The 16,180-nt window shown below is 45.0% G+C and overlaps 1 protein-coding gene across 9 annotated transcripts in view; it reads right to left on the bottom strand.

Annotated features, from left to right (window-relative positions):
• FRMD4A (FERM domain containing 4A) overlaps positions 1-16,180 on the bottom strand; it is a 576,901-nt gene that overhangs the window by 265,896 nt on the left and 294,825 nt on the right. For 2 of the 9 annotated variants that reach the window (XM_074358291.1, XM_074358289.1), the window contains exon 1: positions 7,669-9,388. The exons of 6 other annotated variants lie outside the window; for them this stretch is intronic. In XM_074358291.1, coding sequence (XP_074214392.1) covers positions 7,669-7,827 — 159 coding nt within the window. In that variant the 5' untranslated portion in view covers positions 7,828-9,388. Of the gene's footprint in view, positions 1-7,668; positions 9,389-16,180 lie in introns of those variants that run through there. One more of the 9 variants, XM_074358288.1, reaches the window with a different exon arrangement.

Here is a 16,180-nt window from a genome sequence, read left to right as displayed (position 1 = left end):
GCACAGCCCTTTGAAAACATACATTGCCGTAACGAAATGATGAAAGAGAAACAGCAAAAATAGCAAATTGAGCATCAAAGCCTGGCTCTGCACATGTGGGAATGTTTTTTGGGAATCATGGCATCATCCGGCGGTCCCAGACTGGTTGTTTGAGTTGTTTCGGAAGATACGAATGAATCACCGAAAACCCAATCCCCTTATAGAAGAATTGTTCCTCGTTAAGAGAATTTACCGCTGACATCACTGTAATCATGCAGACATTTGATAAAGCTGCAGTTTCAAAATCACTCGTATTTCTAGAACCTCTCAGTTTCAGAAGCAAAATTTTGACTAAGATGAAAACCCACAAACCATTCTCTGTGACTACAAACCCCATCCTGGGATGACAAAGTCATCTTATTTGTTGACTTACCTATTGTCTGGTTTTGGGTTTTTTTTTTGGCGGTGGGGGGGGGAGGTGTCAGTGTTTGTGGGAAACGCAGTATTTGCGGGTCAATGCAGGCCTGGCTCTGTGAACCACAGATGGCCAGTGTCAGAGCACTGGGTTAGAACCACTCTGTATAAATAAAAAAAGGACTTTCTCCAAATTCCTGATGCTTGGGTGTTGCTCTAGCCACTGGTCTGTATTTTCTTCTAGAAGCAGCAATGGGTGAAAGACAGATGATTTTAAAACCATGTCAGAAGCCACACTTCCTGGAGGAAGGTGGGAACATCCATTTCCTCACTCCTGGTTTCTCCCCAACAGCTTATATTCTAAAATCAGGAAGAGCAGGCAAGTTTCCTCTCTGTGCTTTGTTCAGCGGGTCTCAGAAAATTAAAAAAAAACCCAACAAAACAGAAACAAAGTTGTCAATTCTCATGAAAAGTGCCATTTCTACCAACAGACCAGAAATAAAAAAATTGAAAAAAACGAATGACATCCAACTGAAAAAAAAAATTTAAAACAGGCTGACATATGCTACACATATGTGCTCTCTGTCTCTGGGGCCAGAAGCCATCCATGGCAGAGCAACGATTTGGGATGTTTGTCTTCTTTATCTCATTTTTCCTGTAGTTCATCCTGCACAACCAGGAGTGATGGGGGGGGTGGGGTGGGAGGTACCAAGGTGGATACACCACGAAGCTAATGACGCTTATATCAAGTCAGGCTAGTCACGTTTTGCGATGTCTTCCAGGTCTTTGGGATGACTCTTGGTAATCTGTGCACATCATCATAACTTGCGTAAGGGAACTATTGAAATTGCCGTCAGTTACGGCTGCTGTCTCTGTCTGTGCTGACCTCCCCTCTGGTAAGCTTCCCTTCTTGATCAGGTAGCATTGGAATGGCCATGGGTATGCTTTGGAATTCAGCTCAGGGGAAGCTGAGTTGGGATACACGTAGTTTGGGTTTAGAGGGATATAAGTATGAAGTTCACAGGCATTTCCATCTAACAGTGAAAAGATGGAAATGGACCGTACCATTGAAGGAATGGCTTCCAGCCATCCTCACCCCTGAGTATTGACTATGAAGGTACAGGGCCTGGGGTCTTATCTAGATTTTACTGCATCTTCCAGCACCTGGCTATGGAAGTATGTGGCCTCCACATAGGAGAAATCAGGTTTAAAGTGCTGGGAACAAGAAGCTAGTCTAGAGAAATCTTCCAATCATCAGACCAGTAAAGCCACGAGTCGAGAGTTTGGTTCCCATCACCCCCAGTCAAAAGTGACAGCGTTTCCTCTGTTAGGTGTGCATATAATATAAAACATAGACAGCTGTAAAGGCACTATACAGTTTTTTCTTTATCAAAGGAAATAGAACACAAGTGACATTTTTCAGAACTCCTTGGTTTCGAGCCCCCCTTTACTATAGTTTTACTATTCACAGCAAGCAGGTACAATAAGAGGGCTTACATAGAAGGAACTTGAGAGAAGTCTTTCCAACTCTGACAACAGTTCTAAGCATGTGCACATTTCCAGTGACAAGCAGTGAATGTGACAGAGACCTTTCTAAACCAACAGTAACAAAAGGACAGGTTTTGACCAACTATGTGAGCGGAAAGACCAACTTTTCTTTCTCTTCTTTATCTATAGACAATAGTACAAAGTTACTGCCTTATGAAGCCTGGAGGAGTGGGCAGCCAAGGTGTGGGGGGAAAATATATAATGGAGATGTGTTAGGCTGTTAATTAATAACTTTGTTACTTTTTGGATTTCATGGTGTTTGGCTTGGGGGTATTTGTCAGCTTTCTTATGCTTGTAATGTGCTGTGATTTTTCTTTCACACCTCAGACTGTATAGTTTTTTATTCTTTTTCTTTTACAGTATCCCCAATTATGTAAGATTCAGGCTCTGTGATTAGCCCTTGTGATAAGCAAGTCCTGAGTAAGGGACACTTCAGAAAGACAAAAGTCCCTGCAGGGGAGACACATGCACTGCCTGAGAAGCTGCAGCAAAGCTGGAGAAGTTGTTCTGAGAGCACAATGGGGATCTGGACACGAGGAAAGTTTCCCTCCAGAGCTGCAGCCAAATCCTGTGCTACAGAAGGCCACTGCCACACTGAATGACGAATCACACGCTCTTCATGGTTTTGACCATGGGTGATCACGTTCATTCTTGTAATAATAAAGCCACTCACATTTATTAAGTGCTTCTGATGTGCCAAGCAATGGGCTTCATTTGAACTATCTGAGTTAATCCTCATGATACCCTTGTCAAGTCATGACCTATGACCCTCATTTTTTAGGTGCCACATGATACCTTTTCCTCTCAATTAGTGCTTCCTACTAATCTCATGAACCACATGTTAAGAATCTGCATTGCTGGGACCTACCCTCATGGTCTTTGTCATTCAGTCTAAGATAAGACTCATGGAATTTATATACATATGTATATAAAGTAGTCCCCACAGTGACACAGATGCTGCCTACTGGGGTTTCTGTAAGCATCTGCTTACTGTCTGACAGTGGAATGAGCCTCCTTCAGCTCAGAGGCTCTCCAGCTGCAATGCACAATAGAATCACCTGGAAAGCTTTAAACATATACATACGTAGGCCCCAGATCAATTAAATCTGAATCTGTGGGAGTTGGGCTTGGGCAAGGGTGGCTTTAAAAGCTCCCCAGTTGAATCAAAAGTCTAGACAGGAAGTGACAGCCATCACTTCAGCCAACGAAGACTGTAAACCATGAGAGCATTGCTATAAAATAATAGAAAAAAAGATTGATCTCTGTCCCCCATTTCAGGCACAGAGCTTCTCAAACTCTTGTAATTTTTCCTGAGTGATAAAAGCACTAGGATCATCTTTTGTTTTAATATTTGGTCTCTGCTTCTGGTTCCTAACACAGAGCTCCTAAATCCCTTAGAATTTCCTGGGTGATATGCACATCTTTTGTTCTAATGAGGTGACTCCTTGGGCTCCTGGATGGCTTCAGCCTGGGGGTTGGTCAACCAGAAAGACCAAGCCATGATTAGAAGCTTGAAAGCTTGGAAATCTCAACCCCACTCCCATCTGCTGGGAAGGAGAAAGGGGCTGGAGAATGAGTTAATGATTAATCATGTTTGGGTGATGAAGTTTCTGTAAAAAATCCCCAAAGTTCAGGGTTAGGGGAACTTCTGGTCTGGTGAACACACACCCACATGCTGGGATAGTGGTGTGCCCCAATTCCACAGGGACAGAAGCTCCTGCACTGAGGATCTTCCCAGACCTCACCCTGTGAATCTCTCCCTCTAGTCATTCATCTGTATCCTTTCTCATTTCCTTTATCATATAATAAGCTGGTAAATGTGTTTCCCTGAGTTCTGTGAGCTGTTCTAGCAAATGACTGAATCCAAGGAGGGGGTGGTGGGAAACTCCGATTTGTAGCCGAGTCAGCCAGAAGTTGTGGGAGCACAGGGGACCTGCTGCTTGTGACTTCTGTCTGAAGCTGGGCAGTCCTGTAGGACCAACCCCTCACCCTGAACCTGTGCTGACTCCAGGCAGTTAGTGTCAGAACTGCTTGGTGTGGAAAACCTACCCATTAGGCATCAGAAGCATTGTGAGTTGATACCAGCCTGAGGGAAAAGAAACACTGAGAGCTTTTTCTTACACAATTGCCTAAAGAAAATACATAACAGTGGCCATCAGTCACCTTACCACTAGCAAGTAAAGGCGCTCTTGATGAATCTTTCCCAAGATAAAAACACTAAGAATATAGTACAATAAAAAACAACAACAAAAACTAAAGCTAGAACTACCATATGATCCAGCAAGTCCACTCCTGGGTATACAGCTGAAGAAAATGAAAACACTAATTTGAAAAGACACACGCACCTCAATGTTCATGGCAGCACTCTTTACAAACAGCCAAGACATGGCAGCAACCTATCATCAAAGAGAACACAAATAACAAATGTTCAAAAGAATATGGAGAAAAGGGAATCCTTGTACACTTGTTGATGGGAATGTAAATTGGTGCAGCCACTCTGGAGAAAAGTATGGAGCTTCCTTTAAAAACTAAAAATAGAACTGCCACAGGACCCAGGAATTTTGGGTTTTGAAAAAAACCCCAAAACACTAATTTGAAAAGATACATGCACCCCAATATTCATAGCAGCATTATTTACAATTGCCAAGATAGGGAAACAACTAAGTGTCCATCAACAACAGATGAATGGATAAAGAAAATGTGGTGTACATATACACAATGGAATACTACTCAGCCATAAAAAAGAATAAAATGTTTCCATTTGCGGTAACATGGATGGACTTAGAGGGCATTAAGCTAAGTGAAATAAGTCAGACAGAGAAAGACAAATACTGTATGATAATACTTATATGTAGAATCTAAAAAAGACAACAAACAAATGAATATAAGAAAACAGACTCACAGATACAGAGAACAAACTAGGGGTTCCCAGTGGGGAGAGGAAAGGGGTGAAGGGCAAGAAATGGGTAGGGGATTGAGAGGTACAAATCACTGTGTATAAAACAGATAAGCAAGAAGGATCTATTGTATAGCACAGGGGAATATAGCCATTATTTTGTAATAACTTTACATGGAGTATAATCCATAATACTATTGAATCACTATGCTGTATGCTTGAAACTAATAAAATATTGTAAATCTACTAGACTCCAACAAAAACAACACTTCCCTTTTGCATTATATAGTATTTGCAGTACCCTTTCACAAATACCCCCTTATTTAACCTTTATACTCCTAGGAAGCTATCCTCTGCAGCCTATGAGAGAATGAAAGAATTCCTCAAAAGTCCTCCCCGAGCAAAATTAGTTACTCCCTGATCTTTCTTTGAAAATTCAGTTTGTTTTCTTCCCCAGCAGGCTGTGAGCTCCTGCGGTCAAGCGGGTATTTTGTTTTATGTGTCCCTTTAAACCAACCTTGCTTGCCAGTGTGGATGGGCCTAGGAGTAGGTAAAGCTGCCAAGGAGATGGTAAGTTCTGTCTGGGACTCCTTCAGTCTACCTTGGTCCAGTGCAGCTAATTTTTGCTTCCATTTTCCCTGCCTTCCTCAAGCTCTCTAGCCTGGTTATGTAGACAGCTAACTGGTCAACCTGGCCTCCTTGGTCAGTGGACTAGTTAGACTTACCATCCTGGCTTCTCCTTCAACAAATGCATTCCAGACCCACCTGTGGGAATGACCTGCTGGCTGCAGACAGACTGTGTGGGTCATAGGCATCTGTCCTCTGTGCTAACCAGCCTGGCTTGGCCAGAGACAAACTATGGACAAGCATGAGGTGTGATTAGCCTTTGAGTCCTAATTGCCTACCCAGGGCCAGCCACACAACCGCCATTCAGTGAGGGTCTGATGAACTGGTGAAGTAGGAATACTTTTTTTTTCCAGGTCTAGTAGCCAAAAATTCAATGTTCTCTTCAGCACACATATCACATGAAGGGAGGTCCTAAAAAAGCCCCCTGATGTGGGGCTGGCCCGCCCTGCTCACTTGGTTTAGAATCTTGATTTTTACGTAAGTTGATGAAATGGAGAGATGGCAAGTAGGAGACAGAGTGGGAGACCGAGGTAAGACGCCAGGGCTCCCAAACTCCTGAAGTCAGCAACAAATAAGACAGACTGATCCCGACTAAGGAATTACCCCCAAACACCAAGCTCCTTGAGATCTGACTCTAAACCAAGTCTTCAGAAAAATCATCAGACGGACAAGCAACCATGCTAGTTATCGCCTGCATCTCCCCTGGGGGAGATTTTTCCCCCCAGAATTGTTTCAGAGTCACCATTTGTCATTGGAAACATTGTGCAGACTTTTCAGATTGTTGTCAAATTCGGGAAGTCTTCTCCCAAGTTTCTTTTATAGATGATCCATTACAGGCGTGTTTGCTGTTTATAGTAAACCTATAGATATGTGCCCTTCAAACACAAGAATTCTGGGAAAAAACCCACCTCATTTCTAGAAGCCACTTGAATGGTCTTCATCCTGTCTGCCACAGGGCAGATGAAGACGCAGGAGTGGGGGCTCTGGGAGGGCTGTGGCTCCCTGAAGTCAGGGCTCCTGGGCACGTCCTCCCAGGAGCTGTCGCTTCAAGGCAAGTCGGGTTTGCCAGGAGGGGGGTGGGGGGTGGGAGCTACGTAGTCCTGTGTTGTTTAGCCATTACGGTTCATTAAGGGATTCTATGCCGCCAAATTACACCCCAAAATACAAAGGCCAGCTGTGCCTGCTTGCTTCCAAGCAGTATGGGGAGCCAGCTAACAAAGAGAGGGCCGAAACCACTCAAGCTGACTTAGGGAAATTAAATGTGGTACCAAAAGCCGTCGTCTGCGGAAGCGCTAGTGACACCTTCCTTCCAGAACCAGGGCAGGGGCGGAGCCACCCCCCTGCTAATTTACCTTCACCCTCCTTGGCCAGTCTGGTTCCATCCTCTCAGGTGCAGCTGCGCTGTCAGGACTGAGGCGTCCCCCCACCCCCCGTGGCTGGCAGGGGCCTGGCTTAACGCCCGGGTCTGGACAGATGGACAGGAAAGCAGACTCTGGTTTCCCCCTTTTTAAGAACTCTGGAGCCCTCGCCAATTGACTCAGAAGGGCCACCTTTCTGCAGAAAGCTTTCCCTCTTTCTCACATTTGAGAAGAGGCTGTGTGTGGATGTCTGAATTCAGAGGCTGCTAGGGAAGCCACCCGAGTGGGGGGAGGTGAGAATGGGGACCCGATGTGTTGCTCAGCACTCTTCCCTCCTCCCCTCCTGTCCCCCTACAGCCAACATCCCTCATCAGCTTGTCGCTACCCCTGCACCCTCCCCCCACCTCCACACACACACACACACACACACACACACACACACACACACACACACTTTGAGAAGGCAGCATTTCTTGAGAGAGGAGCATGAACTGGTGGAACGGGCATTCTCATCTTTGCGCCAGGAAAACCTGGGTGTAAATCACAGGGCTCTGTCATTTACCAGCTGAGTAACTGAACAACCTGCATCCATCCCTATTTCAACAAGCTCATCCCCCAGTGGTGACATACACACCTACGTTACTGGGTTATCTGAAAAACCGAATCAGGTCCTGCTTACAAAGCACCTCTCCCAGTGCCCGGCACCTCGAAGGTGCTGCACCACGGCAAACCCCTCCCTTTATTTATTACACATGATACCCGGGTGACCACCTTTACGCCCCTTCCCCAGCATTCCCCACGGATTGCTCATGCTGCAAAGAAACAGAAGAGGGCTTCTGGTCCCACCTGGTAGACAGCCCTGGAGATGCACCACGGCTTCAGCACCAGTTGCAGACCCCGCAGGTTCCCTCCTCGGCATGTCCTCAGCGCCCGGCGAGTCAGGCGCCACGCCAGCCGGTCCCAGCTACTCAGCAGGTCCTCGGAGCCCAGCGGCCCTGCAGCCATGCCAGCCCCTGGCCCCGCCTCTGCCCCTCGGTCCCAGGCCCCACACGCAGGGCTGTGTTCTTTCCCAAAGTTCAAATGTCACTAAGATATAATCAGCCCGGGAAAAATGCGATCAAAATAACTCTCTCTTGTTCCTGTCTCCTCACCCCCACCTTCCCTCACCACCACCCTCACTCATCTTCAGGGACTGTTTTCCCTCAAGGAGTAGCAAATGGCTCCTAAATTAAAATGTGGTCTCTCTGCCTCCGGGAACTCCCCAGAGATGAGGTAAAACTGAGCCTTCCTTCCGCAGATAATGGCACTGGGTGGACTGAGGCGGACACCCCGGCTGACTCCGGGGCAGGTCAAACAGAGCCTGGGGAGGAACGTGAACCCGGAGCCATCACTGTGTTCCTGCGGCTCCGGGATTCCATCCAGGGTGAGAGGGAAAGGGGACGGATTTGCAGCCTCCCTGCCAACATTCCCAAGGCATTCCATCTAGTCTCTTAACTCTTAAAACTTCGCAAATCAGAGGTTTTTTTTTTTTTTTTTTTGCACAGCGAAGCAAAAAATCCAGGTTTAGATCAACCCCGGAGAAACTGCTATTTCTGTGGGCAATTTGTAAAAACCCAAGGCATGGACTTTGAAAATTTCCCAAGTTTAGGTTAGGAAGAAAAGGGCAGTGGGAAAACTTATCTATTAGATTTAACATCCACATCTGCGATTTTGGAGGAAAGCGGGTAAAAGCGGGTAAAGGGAGTCTCTCCTTCTTCCCCAGGATGGGCCATCTTCTATAAGTGCTCTGTGACCTTATCACGTCACAGGAAAGACATCCAGTTAAAGAACAGCTATTTGAGGTGTCAATCAAGTTCTTCTGAGTTTTGATTATTGTTGATTATTATTATTTATTATGATTGTTGTTTTGCTTATTTTTTTAACCATGTTTCATAAGGGCATCTGTATCCTAATTCAATTGATTATACACCAAAAGATGCGATTCCAGAGGGAGAAGGGGAGGGAATTGGCGGCAGAGGATTCAGACAAGACGACCTGTACAGTTAAGGGAAGAGCGTGTTTAGTCTCAATGTCGTTTTGAGTGCAGGGTAGTTACTGAGGCATATTTGCCTTCTGCTCATTCTTTTGATTGATTATCTTGTCTCTTCAACTTCAACCTTTAAGATCATCAGAAAAGTGGTAGAACACAATGCACACAGCTCGCAACACTAACTCCGGGAGTGTCCTGAAGTCAGACACGAGGCAGTCTGAACTCCCCCCTACCACTAACTGTGTGACCTTAGACAGATTACCTTCTCTGATTTAGTAGATCTTTATCTGTGAGATGGGATTCCCACCAACCTCTCAGGGCTGTTGTGGGGATTAAGTCACCAGATGTGAATAATGCAGGGTGTGGCGTATATTTGAATTTAATTTTTTTGAAGCATTTGCCATGATTAGATAATTCAAGGATATTATCTACTACTGAGAGATGAAGACTCTTGAGATCATTTCAAAATTGATGTTTCTCTAAATCATCTTCTCTGGATCCCTTTTTTCCTTTTGCTAGAGGATCCACGCACTAATTAATTTCATGAATAGATGAAGGTTATTTTCATTTAAACTCTTCTTTGATGAGTTTTATCATTTTTCCCTGAGTAATGGCTCCATGGATAAAACTGCATGATTTCATTCCTGAGTATTATTCCTTTATTTTCACACACCCCATAGTAAAGGATTGGGGTGGGGGTTACTAAGGAATCTTGTCTTTTTATAAACATTCCATCGGCAGAGATAATTTTACAAGAAAGAAGGAAGGGAGGGAAAGAGGGAGGGAGGGAGAAGGAAAGAAGAAAGAAAGGAGGAAAGAAAGAAAGAAAGGAGGAAAGAAAGAAAGAAAGAAAGAAAGAAAGAAAGAAAGAAAAGAAAAGAAAAGAAAGAAGAAGGAAGGAAGAAGAAGGAAGGAAGAAGAAGGAAAGAAGGAAGGAAAGAAGGAGAGAGAAAAAGAAAGAAGCTAAATTAAAAAAGAAATAGGGTGTGGAAAGTGATTGTTCCATTAACATTAGCTAACTGCCTTGGTATTTTCAAGAAAAAAGCAAAGGCAAGCTCTATCGTGGTTGGCTTTTGCCTCTGTCCCGAGACTCATGCTCTTCATCCTTTGGGGATTTTGGCTGTGAACCAGCCTCTTATCCAGAGCATGTAATTATGGAATAGTTGGGGACAGTTTTAAAGGCACTGTTTTACTCTCTGATTAAATAATGTGACTTTAAAAATTTTTTAAAAAGTGAAATATATACTTAGCTTATGGTCTGGGAATCTGTTAAGTTGAAAGGTGCCATAATAAGCTTTTTAAAAACATGCCTAAATATAAACATATTAATTCTTGAGAACAGCAAGACCTACTCAAACTGCCCTGATGTCTTTACCACACAAGGGCACAGGGATGTCCTCTGGGGAGACTTGCTCTGGATCTGCAGTCTGAGTCTGGTAGTAGCAGCAGGTGTCTTTGAGCCCACGGAAGCACAGGTTACAGGGACAGGGTGTGCCCGAGTGCCGGTGGAGGAGGCTACCCAGTTTCCTGGGCTCTGTCTCTTTAATCCTGTCTCTGATTCTGCCCTGGACTTTAGGCTGCTAATTCAGACATTCGCAGGGCAGCATCTGAGATGACAGCCTGTGCATGCAAATAGCACCACTACCATCGACCATGATGCTTTAAAAAGGGATTTATCATGCTTGGGGCAGTTAGATACAGATGTGCTGTGTCTGTGTGTCTGTGTGTCTGTGTGCGTGTGGGTACGTGTGTCTGTGTGTGTGTGCGTGCACCCTCATTTTACAGAGAAGGAGGTCAGAGTGACCTGTCCAGGTGACACGGACATTGCAGTGGTGCTGGGATGTGACACCAGGCTCACTAGGCAAGCCAACAACCTGGATTTGTCTTACTGACTCCCAGCTCCTTTTAAGTACTTTATTTTTTCTTCAAAAATAACAGAAAATCGGGGTTTTTCTAGGTGGTTTGCCACTTAGGCAGTTGATCACTTAACCTAAAGAGTAAAGAATCAGTGACCTGCTGGGTGTGAAGGGAGGGGAACATCATAAGATACCGGGAGAATGTAACCAAGAGCGGTTCTGCATTGTCCCTCCTTTCACGAGTCCAGGCATTGATTGGGTCAGTTGCTGCTCGTCTGCCTACTGTGTGCTCTGGAGTGACATCAATGGTAGGAAGGAAGGCTGGGATCTGTGGTTGCACATTTGGGAAGGGAATCGAACCTGGGGACTCTAAATCCAGGGCTGACCCTGTGGGGAGGCAAGCGTCGTGAAGCCAGGAGTTCCTGCCCGGGACAAAGGCAGGAGAGGCGGGTGGGACCTCGAAGTGCACATGGGGCCATGCAGGGCCCTGACTGGGCACCCCTCTCCCGGCTGCTCCCACCTGTGGCCCCACTATCTCGATCTCATGCCTTTGGGTTTTCCATCCCTGCTCCCAGACTCTCCTTTACTGTTTTTGTAAAGACAGAGGAATTTTTAAAAAAGCAATAAGTGCCTCTGCCTGACTCCAGGGATGTTTCCAGACATAATTACTGCTTTGAGAAGAACTTGGAAAAAATGCTAAGTTGGAAGTCACGTGTATCGCCACGATGAGTGAAATTTGCAAACACACCAGCGCACAGGAAATGGCACACATGCAGAGAAGTCTATTTATAGCAACGGAAGAAAATATTCAGAAATGCAATCTAGCTACCCCATCTTGATTATTCACTGATGACTTATTGACATCTCTTTTAGAAAATGTGAAGACTGACAGGAGAACCCCTACAATCTGTCAGGTCAAGGTCAGCTAGCAGGAGGCACAAGTAGCACTTTGGAAAAGATTCTCTTGAATGTGTTAACGTTATCCTTTACAGAACCTGAGGGTAAAGGGCAGTTTCTCCAACACTGAGGCCCCGCCCAGTTGAGACCCAACGCCAAGACATTTCAGCCAGAATTAAGGCCTTACTAAAAGCCACATCTGTTCTCTTGGAAGAACTAAGGAGAATATTCCAAAGTGAGCCTGAGAAGGTGTTGGAAAATCAGTGAATCCACATCATTGCATCATTGGGGCGGGGTGCAGCACAGGCGTGTTCAGAAACGTCCACCATCTTCAGGTTTTGTAGAAAGCAGGTTGCTTTTGGGTTTTGTGTACAGTTAACATTTCTGTGTGACATACGCTCTTAGCTACTAAATTCAACTTGAACTGCATATTCCCCTCCTGACTTCCAACCCAGGATCCAAATTAGGTTTGAATCTATCGTACATTTAGTTCTTCCATCTGTTGAATGTCTTTCTTATTAAAGCTCCTTGTGTAACCAAAACGCTGATCTGGGCAGAATTGGAGGCTTCAATCTTCAAATGAAGGTGGCCCATAATCCTTTGTTAGTATTCTAACCCCCCCCAACTTTATTGAGATATAATTGATATACTATACACGTCACCCATTTAAAGTGTACAATTCAATGGACTTCACCCATTTAAAGTGTACTGGATTGTACAACCCTCACCACGGTCTAATTTTAGAACATCTTTATCACCCCAAAATGAAACCACATCCCCATTAGAGAGGCGTCACCACTTCCCATTTTTTTCCCTCCTTCCCCCAGCCACCTGCAACCACTAATGTGCCTTCTACCTCTCTAGATTTGCCTGTTCTGGACACTTTACACGCATGTTGTCTTTGTGACTGGTTCCTTTTACTTAGCACGTTTCCAAGGTTCATCCCTGTTGTGACCCGTATCAGCACTTGACTTCTTTTTGGCTAAATAAAATTCCACTGGGTAGAGATAACGCAGTTGCTTCTCCATTCATCCATCGGTGGGTATTTGGGTTGTTTACACCCTGGGGTTATCATGAATCGTGCTGCTGTGGCCATTCATGCACAGGTTTTTGTGCAGATGTATATTTTTTATCTCTCTTGGGGAGATACCTAGGAGTGGCATGGCTGGATCATATGTTAACTCCAAGCGTAACCTTTTGAGGAACTGCCAAGTTGTTCTTGCATAGTGGCTGCACCATTTTACGTTCCCACCAGCCGTGTACGAGGGTTTTAATTTCTCCACATCCTTGCCAACCTCATCAATGCCTGTCCTTGATGATAGTCATCCTAGTGGATATGAAGTGATAGTGATCTTGCCTTCCTGATTGAGTTCTATGCATGGCCTTTGGGTAGGATGGGGTCCCACAGCCAGGAGACAGTGCTGCCTTTAGAGGGCCGACCTGCCCTCTTTCCTGACTGAACCCCAGGCCTGTAGATGGACTCCGAGGAAACCAGGACAGAGGGTGCAGGAGAGCCCAGAATTTCCCCTCCCCCTCCTTCTCCTTCTGCTCCTGACACTCTGACGCCCACCATCTGGGAAAAGTCCAAACACTTCTAGAAGTTCCCATTTGTCACTTTGTAATCCCAGCGCCAGCTCTTTGGGAAAAGGATATTTAGAAATAGTGCTTGTATGGTAAAGTGAGTGGGTGACCAGCAAAACTCAAACCCAAACAATCTTTTGAAACCCTGAGCCATTTTAGGCTGGCCCACTCACACATTTAATCCCATATTTGGGTCTGGAAAATGTCCCAGCTCTGACCAAGAGTCATCAGTACGTCACCATTCTTTAACCTGGGAACCCAAGAGAACCCGTTCATATAAATGCTAGGGAGTGCACTCTGATCATCTGCGGGTGGGTGAATAATTTTTAAAAAATGCTTAGCCGGGTACATAAAAATATTTTGGGTCCCTGGGAAAGTAGCAGAAAGGCAGGAGCTGCCCTCTGGCTTAAGCGCTGCAGAGCTGCACGCCAAGAGCTATGTTTAGACATATTCCCCCCCTCCACCCCAGCTCTACAAACCACTACACAAGGGATCCTGGGGCCATAAAAGTGATGTCATCCTATCAATTACCCTGGTTACGAAAGTCAGTTCTCATATACATGCCAGGCCCCAGTAGAAATAAAATCAAGGGCCTCCTGATTTTATTCCAGACCCTGAAGAGAAATTAAAGGCCCCCAGCTTCTCTCTTAATCTCTTATTATTTGGTTTCCATGGAACTCAGTGGCCCAGGATGGTTTTTGAACATATATTTTGCAAGTATGTGTTTATGTGATCACTGCCTTATGTGAAAATATAGACTCCCAGGTTCGTTTCGAGCTTGCAAACACTTGGAAAGATAAATGGTCTGGGGACTGTCAGGAGTGAAGCTGTAACGTGGGGAGAAGGGTCTGCTTGCTGCTTGAGAACCACCTCCACTTCCTTCTCACAAAGGAACACGCGGGTGAGTTACTGCTCAGAGGAGAGCTGTCGAGAGATAACTTTCCCTCCAAGTAGAACAAAGAAGACATTAGAAAATTTGTGTCTAGAATCTGTGAGGATGTTTGAGGATAACTCGGTGAGGAGGAAGTTAATGTTTCTTCTCCAGACATAAAGGAAGGGAGGTAGAGTTGGAAAGAGGTAAATTGTGACAAGAACATTTACTTTTTTGCCTATAGCTTAAATTCCTTTTAACTCTTGCCCCAGCTGCGGGCGTTACCCTGTGTATAATACTACGTGGTTCATAATAATAGATTAGTTTTCAAACATTGGTTACTCATTTCTAGTAAAGCGTCTCTTTCCTCTCTAAAATTCCTTCTAATTCAGCAATCCTACTTTTTTTTTTTTTTAAAATCCTTAGTGTCTTGAACTTAATAGAAATATAAGGACAAAGAATGAACGAAAATGTGTATTTTATACAAAAGCATAGGCTTGTGACTTTTTCTGCTGCCTTTGGGTGACGTGCCTTCATAAAATCTACCCTGGAGGAGCTTAAGCTGGGTCACAGGAGTCTCCATTGTCCTTGTTTTGGCCTCTCAAAGAGCAGGCATATAGGGTTAGCTCTGTGTCCCCTTTCTTACTCAGTAGTGAAGACATGACACACTATGACAATGACAATGCTGGAGGCATGATGAATGGGGATGGAATGGCCTTGCTAATGGAGGTGAGGTCGATGCCACTTTTGTAGGTCAGATGCAATTTTAGTGAGATAATGACTCTGGGAAGCCATTCTCTAAGCTACATTTTCCCCTTGCTTTCTTAGAATGCTTTTCTCAAGGGGAAAAGGAAAGTGGAGATACAAAGGATGCCTGCCATCCGAGGAGCCCAGCCGGGAGACCACCTCCTGACCACCATGTTGTCCCACACTGGTGCTCTGTATCCTTAGTGTCACCCAGTCCAGAGGGCAGGACCCCAACCACCCACAGCTATGTCTGCCTCTAGAGACGGTGTTCCAACGTGGTAGTGGCAACAAATCCATTCTCTTCTAGTCCCTCACATTTTCTAGAGTTAATAAAAGTCTTCTTATGAAACAACACACATAACAATGACAGTAAACCCCAAAACACATAAAATCAGAGGAAAAGCAACCATGAGTTCCTTAGTGGAGTTGCTGAGTGAGGGTTGGGTTAGTCCATGAATTGGACATTTGTATTACAAACTCAAAGTGAGCCAAGAAGCAAATCCTTTGGTATATACACAACTAGATCTGTCTTAGGATAAGCTCATCAATGTGGTGAGTTGCCTGGGTGACCACTGAAGAATTTAATACTGTACTTTCTCATTAAGATCTCTTATGGATGAAAATATCTATTTGGAGTGCTGCTTTTTGGAACCATTTAAATTAGCCTGATTACGAGTGGTGTGCTCTGTTCTGCATCCATGGCTGACCGGGGGTAGTAAAGATGGCTTAGGATTTAGCAACAGAGCTTGGAAAACCAACAATTATATTGGGGTTGGAGATGCAGGCAGATTATGGTTAGCAAATCAGGACAGTGGACCCAGGCATCCAGAGATATCCAGAGTTTAAAGGTCAAGGGGAATCAATGAGTGCAAAGCAGACAATCAAAATGTCTGTGAATAATGAATTTAGAGTTCAGGTCTACCAGAAGGCCAGAAATTAGGTGGACTGAGAGCAAACATCCCAAAAGACATACAAAAAGGCAAGCCAGGTATTCACAGCTGGGCAGAAGGCTGGAGGGAAAGCATGGCAGGCTGGACCCTGGTCCATCTACCTGACAGGGGATTTCACAGCCTCCCTGCTTGGGCAGTAGTCAAGCTCCCACTAGGGCATAATGACCTGCAGGGGGAAGGAAGCAGGTGAGTTGGGATCTGCCAAGCTACAGGAGTACAGGTGAGGAGGAAGGAGGGCTCCAGCAGGTACCCACTTCAGCCTTCTGAAACTCCCTTTGCTTATTACCAAAGAGGAAAGCGGGAGATGGGATAAATTAGGGATTTGGGATTGACAGAAACACACGACTGATATAAAATAGAAAAAACAACAAGGACCTACTGTGAGCACAGGTAACTATATTCAATATCTGCCAATATCTGGTAATAA

Source organism: Camelus bactrianus, chromosome 35, assembly GCF_048773025.1.
Source record: "Camelus bactrianus isolate YW-2024 breed Bactrian camel chromosome 35, ASM4877302v1, whole genome shotgun sequence".
Taxonomy (NCBI): Eukaryota; Metazoa; Chordata; class Mammalia; order Artiodactyla; family Camelidae; genus Camelus; species Camelus bactrianus.
Note: the sequence above shows the minus strand (reverse complement) of the source record. Positions and strands in the feature narration are given on the sequence as shown.